Source organism: Acinonyx jubatus, chromosome B4 (assembly GCF_027475565.1).
Source record: "Acinonyx jubatus isolate Ajub_Pintada_27869175 chromosome B4, VMU_Ajub_asm_v1.0, whole genome shotgun sequence".
Lineage (NCBI taxonomy): Eukaryota > Metazoa > Chordata > Mammalia > Carnivora > Felidae > Acinonyx > Acinonyx jubatus.
In genome coordinates, this window is record NC_069387.1 from 88,512,618 (window position 1) to 88,527,763 (window position 15,146).

A 15,146-nucleotide genomic window follows, 5' to 3' on the forward strand; every position below is an offset into this window, starting at 1 on the left:
ATTTACTTTGTGGTGAGTCAACTTTCAATGGCCCTCTTATGAATTTCATGGATTAGTTATCATCTCAGAGTGGCTTTCTCTTGGTCTGGACTTTCAAGAAATGCCAGGACATTTCAACAGTTGTGCCAGCCAAGCATGGTTAGGAAGGGAAATGTGTTATTTAGAAAAAGCCCCGCAATGCCAGGGGCGCCTAGGTGGCTCAGTCGGTTACGCAACTGACTCAGGTCATGATCTCGCGGTTTGTGGGTTTGTGCCCCACATTGGGCTCTGTGCTGACAGCTCAGAGCCTGGAGCCTGTTTCAGATTCTGTGTCCCCACCCTCTCTCTGCCCCTCCCCTGCTCATGCTCTGTCTCTCTCTCTCTCTCAAAAATAAATAAACATAAAAGAAAAAAGAAAAAGCCCTGCAATGCCAAAGCTTAATAAAAATTATTTTTCATTTGTAATCTCTATATTCTTATTAACAATAAACCAATAAATAGGTGCAAAATCAATTTACAATTGGAGTTTTAGATTTGAATTTTAAAAAGTCTTACTGAACACCTGAATACTTTGTTTTATGATGTCAGTTTCCTGTATATTGTTTCTATTTTTTTTTATGTTGAGCCATATGGAGGACATTTATTCAGTATGCTTATTAAACTTTTATATTTGCACCACTTGCATAAACTGCCTAAAAATTATGACGACAAAATTCCTGTCTTTGGAGTCCTTTGTTTTCTTTTCTTTCTTTCTTTTTTCTTTTTCTTTTTTTTTTTTTTTGCCCCAAGAAATTCTTCTGAAAGTCAGTGTTTCCCATTTAACGAATTTATTTATTTTTTAAAGGTTATTTTATTTATTTTGAGAGAGAAAGAGAGAGCATAAGCAAGGGAGGAGCAGCGAGAGAGAGAGAGAAAGAGGGAGAGAGAGAGAGAGAGAGAGAGAAAATCCTAAGTAGACTCCATGCCATCAGCACAGAGCCCAATGCAGGGCTTCAACCCATGAACCATCAGATCATGACCTGGTCCGAAACCATGAGTTGGACACTTATTCAACTGAGCCACCCAGACATTCTGCTCATTTAACTAACTTAAAATTTTCTCACCTCATGATATTTCCTTATCCCCCCTTATTTTGGTAGAAATGCTTTTCTTGAACTGTACTAATTGTGATGATATGTGCCTTCTTGAAGAGCGTGGAAAGAATAGTCCTATCTGTTATTGCTCTGTCTATATGACTGAGAACATTGTGTCGTATGTGACCTTCGGACGTCTTTAGGAGAACCCACGGGAGACATTGCTCTCCACTTGCAATCAGGGCTGGTGGAAGGGCTGGCTCGTCTGGGGTGATGCCTAGCACAGCGAGCTAATATTGTGCCGCAAGGATCACCGGACAGGGAATGGGATGAGGACAACAATCTAGTTACCAAAACTTTTAGGAGGAGTACTGTACACGATTGAAGGGAATATTTTGAGAAGCCACGTGGGGAGGTGCTAAGAATTTCAAGGAGCATGATCAATGTGCTCCATGAACTTCCCTCTGAGCATCTTGGCTGGATTTTGCTGGAGAGCTTCTGTTTGCTGGGTGGGGCATGGCATTTTAGGACTGGAGACAAATAGCCTATGATACTGGATGAGAAGCTGAACCCTGTCAGCAACCCTCCCCACCCCCTTTTAAACCTCTTTAAGCAGCTCCTCTGTAAATATATGTGGAAGAGATATTTGAAAGGCTATTCGCTTGAAGGGACACCAAAGCAGCTTTCCTGCAGACCTACTTACCTTGAGCCAGCCCTAATGTAAGTGCCTTATATAGTTTAACTTCTCCTGAGCAACTAGTTTTTGTGTTTGTGGTCTTTGGGACTCGTAACCAGCCCTGATTTCCTCTTTGAGGTGGCTGGAACAGGGCTTGGAGCAATACGTGTGGTCTACCTCTCACAAGTGTGTGGGGGTCCCCGTATACCTTTTGTCCTAACCTCATTCCTGGGCCCGTTTTATTGTTTAACCTTTATTTCTTCCTGCCTAATTTTTCCTGCTTATTTTATCTTGCCAAACAGCATACATCTTCTCAGACTGCCTTGACTCCTTACTATTTTAACCTTAAAATTATTGTTTAGAAGTGTTTTACATAAATAATTCTCCTCTTTCCCTTCCTCCTTTCTTCTTCCTCTCCCTTCCCCTCTTTTGTGGTTACTTCGTAAGAGTAACAGCAATTGTTTTGTATCCCACAATATTGTTCATTGCTTCAAGAGCTGGCCTCTATCGTTGTGATTCTACATAAACAGACAAAGTAACCATGGGGCATATTTTGGATGAAGATTCATAATACATATGGTGGGAAAGGGAGGGAGGAAGTGCTCAATTTGCCAAATAGTAAAGGCTCTACTGTTGTGTAAATAAACATGCACACAGGTAAGCAGCAAATGGTATTAACTATATAGGACCTAAAGACACAATAAAATACAAGTGAATCGTACTGTACTTCACCAAATAAAGCTGTTATATATGTGTATAGTAAAAATAATTCAATATATAATTAGTACCATTCACTTATAACTGATAATCAACACATTATCAGACTAACCTCCTGATAACTGTATTTCCAAATGGCTACCAGTCATTTCCACCAAGATGTCCCACACAGGCACATTAAACTCAACATCTGCAGTACCAAAGTCAACATCTCTGGAAGCCTTCACCACTGCCTGTACTTGTTTCTCCTTGGTCATTCATATCACTGTTCAGATTCCTCTTTATAAAAAAAAAAATGTTTATTCATTTTTGAGAGAGCGAGCATGAGTGGGGTAGGATCAGAGTGAGAGGAAGACAGAGGATAGGAAACGGGCCCTGAGAAAAATTGCCTCACGGAGGCCCAGAGCTCGACGTGGGGCTCGAACTCACAAACTGTAGTAAGATCATGACCTGAGCCGAAGTTGGATGCTTCATCAACTGAGCCACCCAGGAGCCCCAGATTTTCTCTTTTCTTAAACCCTACATGCAGTCCGCGACCCAGTCCCTTGCTTATGTTTGAAATCCCTCTGGAGTGCAGACTCACGAATTCTAAAGCCATTTCGGATCCGATGTGTTTTCCTCAGTGATGTCTTTGCCTGAGTTCTCCTGTGGGGGCCTGTACTCCAGGGTGCACATAAAACTGTCTTCTGGGTGAGTGGTGAAAGTATTAATATTTTTATCTCTTCCATGTTTCTGCTTTTATAATGCATGCCAGTTATATATGTAAATAAATATAAGCACAGGTAGGACTATGCGCTCAGACATTTCCAATGGAGTGTAGAGTCAAATGGTTTGGAGATGACCAACCTAGGCTATTGTGCTTTGTTACCCTGCCTTCAGTCTAACTTTTCCACCTTTCTATTACTCATTCATGAGGTAAAGGGCTTAGAATAAACTAAGTACTATTAGTGTTAGCTATTAGTACTATTTTAGTTTATTTATTTATTTTGAGAGAGACAGAGAGCACGTGTGTGTGGGTGTGTGTGTGTGTGTGTGTGTGCATGCGCACGAGAGAGAGGGAGAAAGGGAATCCCAAGTAGACCCTGTGCTGTCAGTGGGGAGCCCAGCACAGGTCTCAATCTCACAAACTGTGAGATCATGACCTGATCCAAAATCAAGAGTCGGATGCTTAACTGACTGAGCCACCCAGGTGCCCCTAGCTCTTAGTACTATTATCGTATCCCCAAATTTAACTTTCTGTCGCCATCTTGGATCCTCATCATCAAGCATCTGGATTTTTACTTCAAAGTCTTAAATCAGTTGGTTCTCATATTCAGATCCCCACGGTTAGCTCCCTGGGTCCTGACTGGCTTTGCCAAGTATGTGTGAGCAGAAGCTGGCACACCGGGCCCTGGCTAGTTAGAGGAGAAAGATTGCTGTGGTCTAGGACCACAACAAGATGTGTTCAGTCTGCTTCCAGACTCTCCCTTGATCACTTCCCATAACACGTCATGCCCCTAAACCACACAAATCGTTATGCCACTGCCCAGGAAAAGAAAACGTGTAGGCTTCAGATTTTCTATAAAATAGAGTCCACATTCCCCTGGAAGGATGAAGAGAATAAAATATGTTGGAAAGCACCTACTTAGGATTTGTGGAGTTTTGTGTTCTACTGTACTTGCTGAGAAAAGGAAAGGAGGAGGAATAGTCTAGTGTTAGTTAAGGCTTCCAAGTCAGGTGACATGAATTCAAACGTGCCCCTCTCTAGGGGCGCCTGGGTGGCTCAGTCACTGAGCGTCTGACTTCCTCTCACGTCATGATCTTGCAGTTTGTGAGTTCGAGCCCCGCATCGGGCTCTGTGCTGACAGCTCGGAGCGTGGAGCCTGCTTCAGATTCTGTGTCTCCCCCTCTCTCTGCCCCTCCCCTGCTCATGCTCTGTCTCTGTTTCTCAATAGTAAATGTTAAAAAAAAAATTAAAAACAAAAAACAAACGTGACCCTCTCAAGTGTGATCTTGGGTAAACTGCTTCATATCTCCCTACCTCAGTTTTCTTATCTGTGGAAGGGCATAATGATACCTGCCTCACAGGATTGTAAGATAACACATACAGTGTCCTTGGGAACCAGTAAGGTTTGAATAAATGGTAGCACTTGTCGTTTGCAACATCCTGACACTTTTAGAAAGTCTTAGAAAGTCTCCTACTGAAGGGAAATTTAACACATTTTAGTTAGAGAAGACTTCTTGAAAGAAATGTCAACTGGAGGTGGGAGGGAGGGGAGGGTGGGTGATGGGTATTGAGGAGGGCACCTTTGGGATGAGCACTGGGTGTTGTATGGAAACCAATTTGACAATAAATTTCATATATTGAAAAAAAAAGAAAGAAATGTCAACTACACGGGAGCTGACATACACAGGAAGGTCGCAGGCAGTGCCCAAGGTGTAACGCGGTGTGGCTAGAGCCAAGGCAGAGAGCTGGGAGGGAGGGGCACGCCTGGGGAGCAGGGCAGGGTCAGAGATGGGAACATCTTCTCTTTTTCATGATAACTACAGAGTGTTCACTACCACTCACTGCAACCAACTTTATTTCCTCAAGATAGCACATGCAAAGACCACTCCATACAACCCTCTGAAAACTAAAGCAGCACCTTTATTTTATACAAACAGTACAAAATGTTTATTACGTAAGAGCTGTGTTTTGTTTACAATATATTATATTGCTTCAAGCCAATGCCAAAAGTCCATACATTATATTCCCTATTTTATTGTGTTTACATATATTATATTGTTAAATGCCACTGCCACAGTGTTCTTTCTTCTCTTTATTTCCTTCCTTCTTTCTTTCTTTCTTTCTTTCTTTCTTTCTTTCTTTCTTTCTAGTGAATTCTCTGGAATCATGGTAAGGTCAAAATATATTGTGTTGAGAGTTTACAAACAAGGGGAATTTTAAAAATGTGACAAATGTCTAAATACCTGACAAGAACACTAGAAATGTGGTAACTTCAACACAATTAAGTGCTTCATCCAAACGCTGTGATTTATGCCTTTTTGTTCCACGTATCTTCTTCAGTGTTCCCCAGCCCCTTGACACCGTGAATGCATTGCAATTTTGGAAGTAATTTGCCAGCTACACAACTGAAAAGACACAGTTTTAACCTGATCCACTGACATAACATCAAATCTGTCCCAAAACACTGAAACAAGAAAATCTATGCCATCACTCTACAGACGTACTTAGAAAACTTAAAAGGAAGAGTAAATATCAGCTCAGTGATTTATAATGAAGCTAATAAAATTCAGGCCAGTTTTCTTAACTGTAATGAACATTATTTGAACATTCAACACATGAAAGGTTAACAAAGGCTATGAACTTGGTGTAACTTAAAACGTTTCAGATGTCGGAGTTCACCAGATGTAATTGGATTCAGGTGGATCCTGCCTCCCCTCGGCCTTTTTAAGTGAAGGCGTGTGCTGCCTGAGCCGGGCGCCTGCTGGCCTCAGGGCATGCATGAGGCTGGCTCCGTACCCTGTAAAATTATTCACAGCTTAAAAGAAAAGAAACTACAAAAACGGGCTCTTCAGATTCATTATTAACCATTCAAATGAAATCCATTTTCCCTTTTCATCCCAGAGTGAAAGACCACAGTCACCACAAAAAGCCACCTGAATGAAGAGATGTTACAGGTTCAGGGTCTCTGTTAAAAAAGAAACCCATTTTAGGAACCATCCAATCTGGCTTCCATTGAAGCCCTGATTCACTATGTGTTTTGGCCATGTAGAAACTCTTGATCAAAGTTTGGATGAATGTGACTGAATGATTTTCTCCACCCAAGGGCTGGTAGGGATTTCGCACTGAGGTCCCCAAAGCAGGGATGCTTCACCGCATTGCAAAACCAGCCTCGATTAAATTGATCCAGAACACCCCCACTGTTCATATCAATCACACAATCAAGTGTGGCTATTGCACTTACATAAAATAGGATTTGGGTAAGAAGTAAGGGCTTCTATGATACATTTTAGAGAAGGGTTACGGTTTGAACTGACTCCTTATCAATGGGGATTTGTCAGTTTCAGTCAAGGTGGGCATCTGTGCATTTCCAGCTCACTTGTAAGTGAACTGTAACACTGAGCAACATAGCTTTGGGCCTCCCTTCCTCCTGGTTGTGAACCTCTGGAGGTGCCTGGGGCACTGACTCATTTCTACTGATTTTCTAAAACGGATCCAAGACAGCAATCACATTTTAAAAATCTCCCACCATCTTCCTGGGCATTAGAGTCGAGTTTGGCATTCCGTTTGTTCCCTGTGGTTTTTAAATGCAAGCATGCCATTAAATAACTACTGAGAACAGAATACTTTGTTCCTGAATGTGTTTCTTTGAATTGTCAGTATGTAGGCTAGTAGCTCATGGAACAGCCAGAACATGAGCCAACAACGCGCTGGAGTAAATCCCTACCCTGCTGCTCTCCCCGCCACCCATGAAGCCCGAACCTCCCTGCTGGCGGGGGGTGAGCCTCAGCCGGGAAGTCTGTCTCCAGTGTCCTCCTCCCCAATAACATGTCTGGGTGCCCAGGACCTCCCAAAGTGTCACCTCGCTGGGAATCTGTTCCCAGCAGAACTCTGTGCCTCAGAGCTTCCTAGTCACCACCCCCTGGTCAAAATAAACCTCATTCTTCCAGCCCAATTCTCTAAGCTAATGTACCAAATGGCTGGGTGGCCTCTCCCAGAAAACACATTTGCATCTTAGTCAAGCACCAGGGCATCTTCTTGATGCAATGCCTTGATCTGAGGGAGCCACGTAGTCGATGACAAAATGACAACACTCTCAGCACCGGGTCTGTGAATGAGGATGTCTGGGGCTGGCAGACCTGTGAGAATCGCTCACCAATGCCACCTGAGGCCTCCGATGCCACCTGAGGCCTCCTAACTTGCCTTCTTTCTGGAGGAGTGATGGGTGTATCAGCAGGAACGGGGCCCCTCTACTCTCTGGCCATCACTCTTGGTCACCAAGCCCCAAATGTGGGGTCTCAGAAGATCTTTGTAACTGAGGCCTGGGAGGTACAGTGTGTGACCTCAGCTCATCCCTAGGCCCGAGGACGTCTTGAAAGCTACTTTGATTTGGGGACAAACCTTAGGGTTTGTATCCCGAGTTAAGGGCCCCTTAAAGGATTTTGTTTACTCTTTCCCAAAAGGTCTCCAGAAATGGTTAGTTTTCTACAGGTCTCTTTTAGTTCAAAAAAGCCTTACCCCAAGTATGTCCCAGCATGGATACCATTCAACCATTACCACCTGGGGAAAGGACTATTTTCCAGAGAAGCTGCAAGTCTTGTTAAGCTATGCCCATCTGAAGCCAATTCAATCTACCATACAGTCAATTCAGTGAGTGAAAAAGGCTCAGATCAATGGCTTAGTGTAACCTCGACTAGACACAAACCCACCTTAAACAAACAAACAAACAAATAAACAAACAAACGTGTATACCTGCATGTAGATGTATTAGATATACATCATAATAATATAATGTGAACATTATAAAATATGCACAAAAATCAGAGGCTTTGGATTGAGATGTATACATATACTTACATATAACATGCTTAGATATTTTCCCTCAGCCTAGCTGATCATTTCTGTACTCATGGGCTACATGCACCACCCTCTGGACACCGTGGATCTAGGAAAACATCTGAGGTGGAAATGATCTGTTCAATTTGTGCCCATTAGTTTGGAGACCCGATATGACAGGCCCAATGTGGGCTTCTGCTATTGAAGGATGTGGTATGACCGAAGCCTTCCTTCCCTCCGAGGAAAAGTGGACAGCGGGCCCACGCTTAGGAGACTGAGTTCCAACCGCCAGATGGATGGCAGCCACGTTGTTTATTTTGTTCACTTGCTAACTGTCCCTCCCACTAGAACCTGGGCTCTGCCAGGCAGGGCATTGTCTCTCTGTTCACTGGCATCTCTCCAATGCCTGGATTCCTGCTTCCAACAGGGAAGATATCAATCAAAATGAAATAGCTGAATTTAGCCCGTTTCATTTCGTGTCTAAAATGGGCCAGTGGCTTATTATTTATACAGCTAGTTCAGAAGCCTTCTTCAGAAGGCTCCCACTCACTTTTATTGCAGTGTCTTCCATGCCAGCCTTCTTGACACTGACATTTGTTGGGTTCATGGCAAGTTCCATGTGTACCGCAGCCAGGCTCACAGACAGCTAGAATCAGAGGAGACAAAAAAGAGCGTTTCCTGAGCTTTCGTTGTTCCACAGAATCACACAGCTGCTTTTCTTGCAGTTCTTTTTTTTTTTTTTAATTTTTAAATTTATTTTTGAGAGAAAGAGAGAGAGAAAAAAAAGAGACAGAGCACTTGCAAGGGAGGGGCAGAGGGAGAGAGGGGAGGGAGACGCAGAATCTGAAGCAGGCTCCCGGCTCCAAGCTGTCAGCACAGAGCCTGATGTGGGGCTAGAACCCATGAGCCGGGAGATCGCGACCTGAGATCCCACTTAGCTGACTGAGCCACCCAGGCACTCCTCTTGTAGTTCTTTAGAATGTGTTAGTTTGGGTTTCATCCCCTGTTGCTTTTTATTTTCCCTAAGCCAATCTCCAGCTCTAAGTCAGTCTGGGACTTTTTGAAACAGTCCTGAAGCGCCTGTGTGCCTCAGTCGAACCTTTGATTCTTGATTTTGGCTTGGGTCATGATCTCACGGTCATGGGATTGAGCCCCGTGTCAGGGTCCGTACTGAGCGTGGAGCCTAAGATTCTCTCTCTCTCTCTGCCCAGGCTCACACATGCATGCTCTCTCTCTCTCTCCCTCCCTCCCTCCCTCCCTCTCGCTGTCTCTCTCAAATTAAAAAATAAATAAATAAATAAATAAATAAATAAATAAATAAATAAATAAATAAAATTAAGTCCTGACAGAGATCTTAAACTAATCTTGATGCTTCTCATTCACAAAAGATGCTCAGTAGGACCTTGAAACTGCTGGAATGGAAGTTTATTTTCCTTAAGAAAACTCCAAATAGTTAAAAAGTTCAGTTGCTTGTGTGTGAATATGTCTGGTTTTTGTTGTTGTTGTTGTTGTTGTTGTTGTTTTACATGCATGGATTTCATACAGTGTTTTTCTTCTAGGTAAAGGGAACATATATGTCAGTGAACAGAGGTTAATCGTAATGCCGAGGCAACATGCAGTGGGTGAAGAAGTAATATAGGAAGAGCTCCCCCAAGCCAGGCTGATTCTGTGTATGGATACTTACGCTTTGAACAGAGGTCTCCTTGGTAACCCTTGGAGCACTTACATTTGCTTTTACCAATGCATTTACCTCCATTTCGGCAGGGTTGCGGGCATTTGCCTGAAACAAGAGAAGGATGCAAACAGGCAAGGAACTCAGTGCTTCGTTCAGAGGTCATCACATTTTACAAAGGAAGGGCAGGGCTTTGAGAAGATAACTGCTTTTTAAATGGCAGCGATTCCCACTTGTTTCCGACCTACTCTGGCTTTGAGACCGTTTGGGTTTCATTCTTTGGGACAAACAGGCTAGTGTTATTAGGATTTCTAACTTAGCTCTTCGACGGTAAATGTGTTGCCCACACATTTATATTTCTATAAATGTATTGATATTACTTGTTTATAAACGGAATAAACTTCTGATTCATAAACACTTGTAATTTAAGATAGAGTAAAAGTTAAGATACGAATTAACCTCTAAATGATCTTTCCTCGGAGCTCAGACTTTGAATGTCGCTCTTTCCGCAAGCAGGCCTGCACCTGTACCTGACAAGATCTTTCTCTGCCTAGGATTCCCCAGAGAGCAGGGCTGGCTTGCATGCAGAGAGTGTCTTTGGTGAAGTAACCCTAGGAAACCGGGATGGGGGGACAGGGAGAATGAAAAATGGAAGGAGGGAAAGCCAACACAAAAGTATATTTGCAGGGTGGCCATCACCGTGGCTCTATCCTGGACCAGGCTCCATCCTGCTGGGTCGTTCTGAGGAGCCGTGGAGACTGTACCCTCAAGTCACTTTTAAGAAGGGAGAGGGGAGCATTTCTTCATTGTCTCCCACTGGCCGAGGGTCACCTTATGGGATAGCTTCCTCACACTTCCAATGTGTCACTATGTGAGTGCACACTGATTTTTTAGAACTCAGAGGAGTCTCTGGGTAGAACACAGGAGAAGTGTGGAGCAGCTAAGACAGGATGCAACCTGAGGCGCCTGGGTGGCTCAGTCGGTTAAGCGTCCGACTCTTGATTTTGGCTCAGGTCAGATCTCAAGGTTTGTGAGTTGGAGCCCCACGTTGGGCTCCTCACTGACAGCATGGAGACTGCTTGGGATTCTCTCTCCCTCTCTCTGCCCCTCCCCTGCTCTCTCTCTCAAAATAAACAAAAAAAAAAAAAAGAGGAGGTGCAATCAGGTTATGCCTGTGCAAAACAGGTTGCCATAGCAGTAGCTGGAGTAAGAGGCTGGCTGAGAACGATATGAGATAGGGCACCAAAGGGGCCTGATACCACACCTGTGCATTTTTCTGGAATGTCTTAGATCCTAATGATACATCACTCTTTCTTCGATCTTGGGACCAAATGAGAATTGCTAATGTGTTCACAGCTCTTTAAATACAGGATTTTAGAGCTGGGAGAGGGCCTTAGATGTAAAAATTACATAATGATTGTCTTCTTTCTTACTCCAGAAGCTATTTATTCTCCCTCGGCAATCTAGAATTTGCCATCCTAAGGCTGAATGCTTTGAAGAAGTAGAAGGAAAAGGATTGCTCACCCGGAGCTGACTGGCGTAATGATGTTCCAAAGAGAGAAAACAGCCATTAGATTGTGGTACTGGAGGAGTTTGGATTTTTTTTTACTTGTTGTTCTTTTTATTTTCTACATTTTAGCAGAATACTCATTACAAAAGCCTCAGCACATAAGGAGAAGAAATGAAACTTTTATCCTAAAACAACACACTTTTATTCTCCAAGTTGTTCTTTTTATGGCCAAATGAAGCTTTGAAGGAAGTGAGCTACAATATGATTTACTGGCAAGCGCTGTTTGAGACACATGAATCCCATGTGCAAATTATTTTGCTTCTCTTTTAACTTACCCGAAAGGACCTTCTTCATGCATAAATTGGTCAAAGCAGCATTTAGTGGAGACAATATAGACATAATATTGATATGTTAGAGTCTCTTGAAAACCTGGAATGCCATTATATCTACAGGTTTTTCTGACACAGGGATGTTCTAGAAACAGGCATTAAAATAACCTTAATCATAGAATACCACCTTTTCACTAACCATTAAAAATATAAAGGGTCCTCTTGGCTAGGTTTGTATACAAAGAATAGCATTTACTATGTGCTCAAGATCCCAACGCTTACCTAAAGGAAAAGAATACCGAATTCTGAATTTTCATTTGTATCCATGAAGCATCTGACCCCATCATATGCACAAAATTGGATAGCATGGTACTCTGTCATGCACTTGGGTTTTTCAAATAAACAAGATGTGGGGCAATAATTATGTGGCACAAAAGATAGTACTTATTATGAAATACTGGGTGAGCCCAAATTTCCTCACATTCAATGAAAGGTGTATTTGGTAGACAGGGATATCACAGAGAATGAGTGGCAGAGAGAGACTTTTCATTGACTCCATGGGTATTTTTATTTTCTTGGTCAGAGGGAAGGGAGAGTCCTCAGGTTCACCACAGCCAGGAAGAAGGACCTTCTCTCCTGGTTATCACACAGTAGAAATGTGACTGCAGATGGCTGTCTGAAGGCCATTCCAAATCAAATCTTATGAAGCCAAATCTTATGAATCTCACGAAGGTGTGATCATTTTAAAATTCAGAATCCTGGAAGTGTCTTTAATATCGACTTCCTTTTCCTGAAAGTATTTTTGCAAGAGATTCTATCCATTAGACAGTGGGGAAAGTGAGTCAACTTGAAAGATGACACCACATTTTTACCTAAAACAGACTAAGCATTGCCTGAAGACAAACAGATTTGACTGTTTAATCAGCGTTCTTATTATAACTAGTGGATGAGACCAGTGAGAACAATGAGCTAGGGATTGACAAAATAAGGACATTAAACTTCCTCTGCCCATCAGATTGCAGGATAATTTAAAACTGGAGCTCTGCTTCACATAGAAAACAGATTAAAATGGTTTATGATAAGTGTCAACAACTATCATCACTGGGTCTTAGGATTATGGGTGATTTTGAATTGTTTTATTCAGTATTCTAAATTTTTTATAAGGAAAATTTTATACAGAGGATTTTTATGATAATAAGAACCCATTAAGTTATTTTAAAAACCATTTATAATACAGTATAAATAATTCATGTAAACTTAAAAAAAATTTTTTTTTAACGTTTACTTATTTTTGAGACAGAGAGAGACAGAGCATGAACAGGGGAGGGGCAGAGAGAGAGGGAGACACAGAATCTGAAATGGGCTCCAGGCTCTGAGCTGTCAGCACAGAGCCTGACGCGGGGCTCGAACCCACCGACCGTGAGATCATGACCTGAGCGGAAGTCGGATGCTTAACCGACTGAGCCACCCAGGCGCCCCTAAACTTTTTACCTGAAAGTTCACTGAAGATTCTTGGGATATCTATGAACCTTAAATAACAAGATAAACCAAATGTATACTATGTACATCCAGATATTTCTAACTATGATGTTATTAGTTAATTGGCAAGAGTATCTCAAATTAAGTCAAAGTGAAGTTTGAGACGATATCGGTCCCGACAGAGGTCAGGGGAAACGAAAATATAAATTACATCAGAATAGTGTATGTGTATGGGGCGCCTGGGTGGCTCAGTCGGTTGAGCGTCCGACTTCAGCTCAGGTCACGATCTCGCGATCTTGCGGTCCGTGAGTTCGAGCCCCGCACCGGGCTCTGGGTGGATGGCTCAGAGCCTGGAGCCTGCTTCTGATTCTGTGTCTCCCTCTCTCTCTGCTCCTCCCCCGTTCATGCTCTGTCTCTCTCTCTGTCTCAAAAATAAATAAACGTTAAAAAAAATTTAAAAAAGAATAGTGTATGTGTGTGTGTGTATACACACACACATATACATATATATATACACACACATATATATGTAATGGAATACTGTTCAGCAATCAAAAGGAAGTAATGATACATGCCACAACATGGATGAACCTCAAAAACATCACGCTAAGTGAAAGAAGTTGGCCATAAAAGGACGTATATTGTGTGATTCTATTATATGAAATGTCCAGAATAGGAAAATGTTAAGAGACAGAAAGTAGACTGGTAGCTTCCAGTATCTTGGGGAAAGGGAAATAGGGAGTCACTGCTCATGGGTACTGGGTTTCTTCTGTGGGTGATGACATATTCTAGAATGAGACAGAAGCGATGCTGTACAATTTCATGAATATACTGAATTGCATATTTTTAAATGGTGAATTTTATGGTATGTGAATTATATCTCAATTTAAAAATAAGAATTCATAATTCAACTCTTTGTCTCTACTATACTAGAGGCACTTATCAAGTCAAGACCTATTTCCATATTTTCTTGGTTCGTATAATAGAAACAGGACACTTCCTAGAAGGGTTTGAGCATAACTTGTGATAGGGATAATCAGGAGCATTCAAAGGCCTACATTTTGGGCGCAGTTGGGGGGGGAGAAACAAATAGAAATCATTGTCTCTGCCAATGGAAAGGTCGTAAACCCAAGAGCATGAAAGGGTATTTACATAAAGAGAAATGAGCCCATGAAAAAAGATTCCTAAATATGATCTAACTAAGTATGTGGAGTCTGAGAGCAAGTATGGAAAAAGAAATTTGAGGGGAGTTAGTTCAGAGATATCTTTATCAGGGCAGGGTAATTAATAAGAACAGAAACCACATCCTGACAATCCATTACATGTTCTATGGAAACTTCAGAGGTATTTCGTTTGAACTCTATAAAAAAGTGGTTACTTCATCTACTACTCACTAAAGTACAGAAACTCACAAATTAGATCTTGAAAGTCAAAATTGCAAGTCAATATTATTTAATTTTGAGACTACTGCAACTTCAGAAACCATGGCTGCACTAACCAGCAGTATCTTACAGATATGATACAGCTGGAAATGAAAATGCCATATTCCAGAGCTTCCAGAAAAGCAGGGACACGGCACCCGTAGCAGACATGCTCATGTTCCTTTTGCTCCTTCCTGAATGGAGTGCTGGTGTCATCTCTTTTCTGGATCCTAAAGCAATCTAGGGTGCCGTTGGCTCCTTTCTGAGTTTCAGAGAGCTTCAGTGATTTGCTGAGGGTTGCAAGGCCGGCAGGGGGCAGAGCCAGGAGGATAAGCAGTTTGATATCCTGATTCTGAAAACAATGATTATCTACCACATTCCACCCTTACATTTTTCTTTCTTTGTACTGAAGCATGACAAACACATAGTGAAGGCATAACTGCGTTGATCTAAAGTTTACAGTTCAACTATTTTTTTTTTACATAAATAAACACTCAAGTGATACTTCATCAGTCAAGATATCGAGCATTTTTGGCAGCCCATAAAGTTCCTTTCTGCCCCTGAGCACTATCCTGGTTTCTACTGTCATCCATTAATTTTGCCTGTTCTTAAACTTCATAAAAATGGAATCGTGCGGTATGCACTTTTTTGTACCTCGTTCCTTTACTTAACATCGATGAGATGCATTCATGTTGTGTATGCTATTAGTTTGTTCTTTTTTATTGCTGCGCACCCTTTTCCCCTTTTTCTT

General features: G+C 42.1%; 1 protein-coding gene across 1 annotated transcript in view; it reads right to left on the minus strand.

Moving 5' to 3' along the window:
- Nucleotides 1–5,031: 5,031 nt before the first annotated feature.
- The window catches only part of WIF1 (WNT inhibitory factor 1), a 68,122-nt gene continuing 58,007 nt past the window's right edge, over nt 5,032–15,146 (minus strand). Inside the window, exons 8-10 of the mRNA XM_015079529.3 lie at nt 9,669–9,764; nt 8,535–8,630; nt 5,032–5,948 (exon numbers count right to left, since the gene is read on the minus strand). Of these exons, the coding sequence (XP_014935015.3) occupies nt 5,827–5,948; nt 8,535–8,630; nt 9,669–9,764 (314 nt within the window). The 3' untranslated portion in view covers nt 5,032–5,826. The remainder of the gene's footprint in view (nt 5,949–8,534; nt 8,631–9,668; nt 9,765–15,146) is intronic.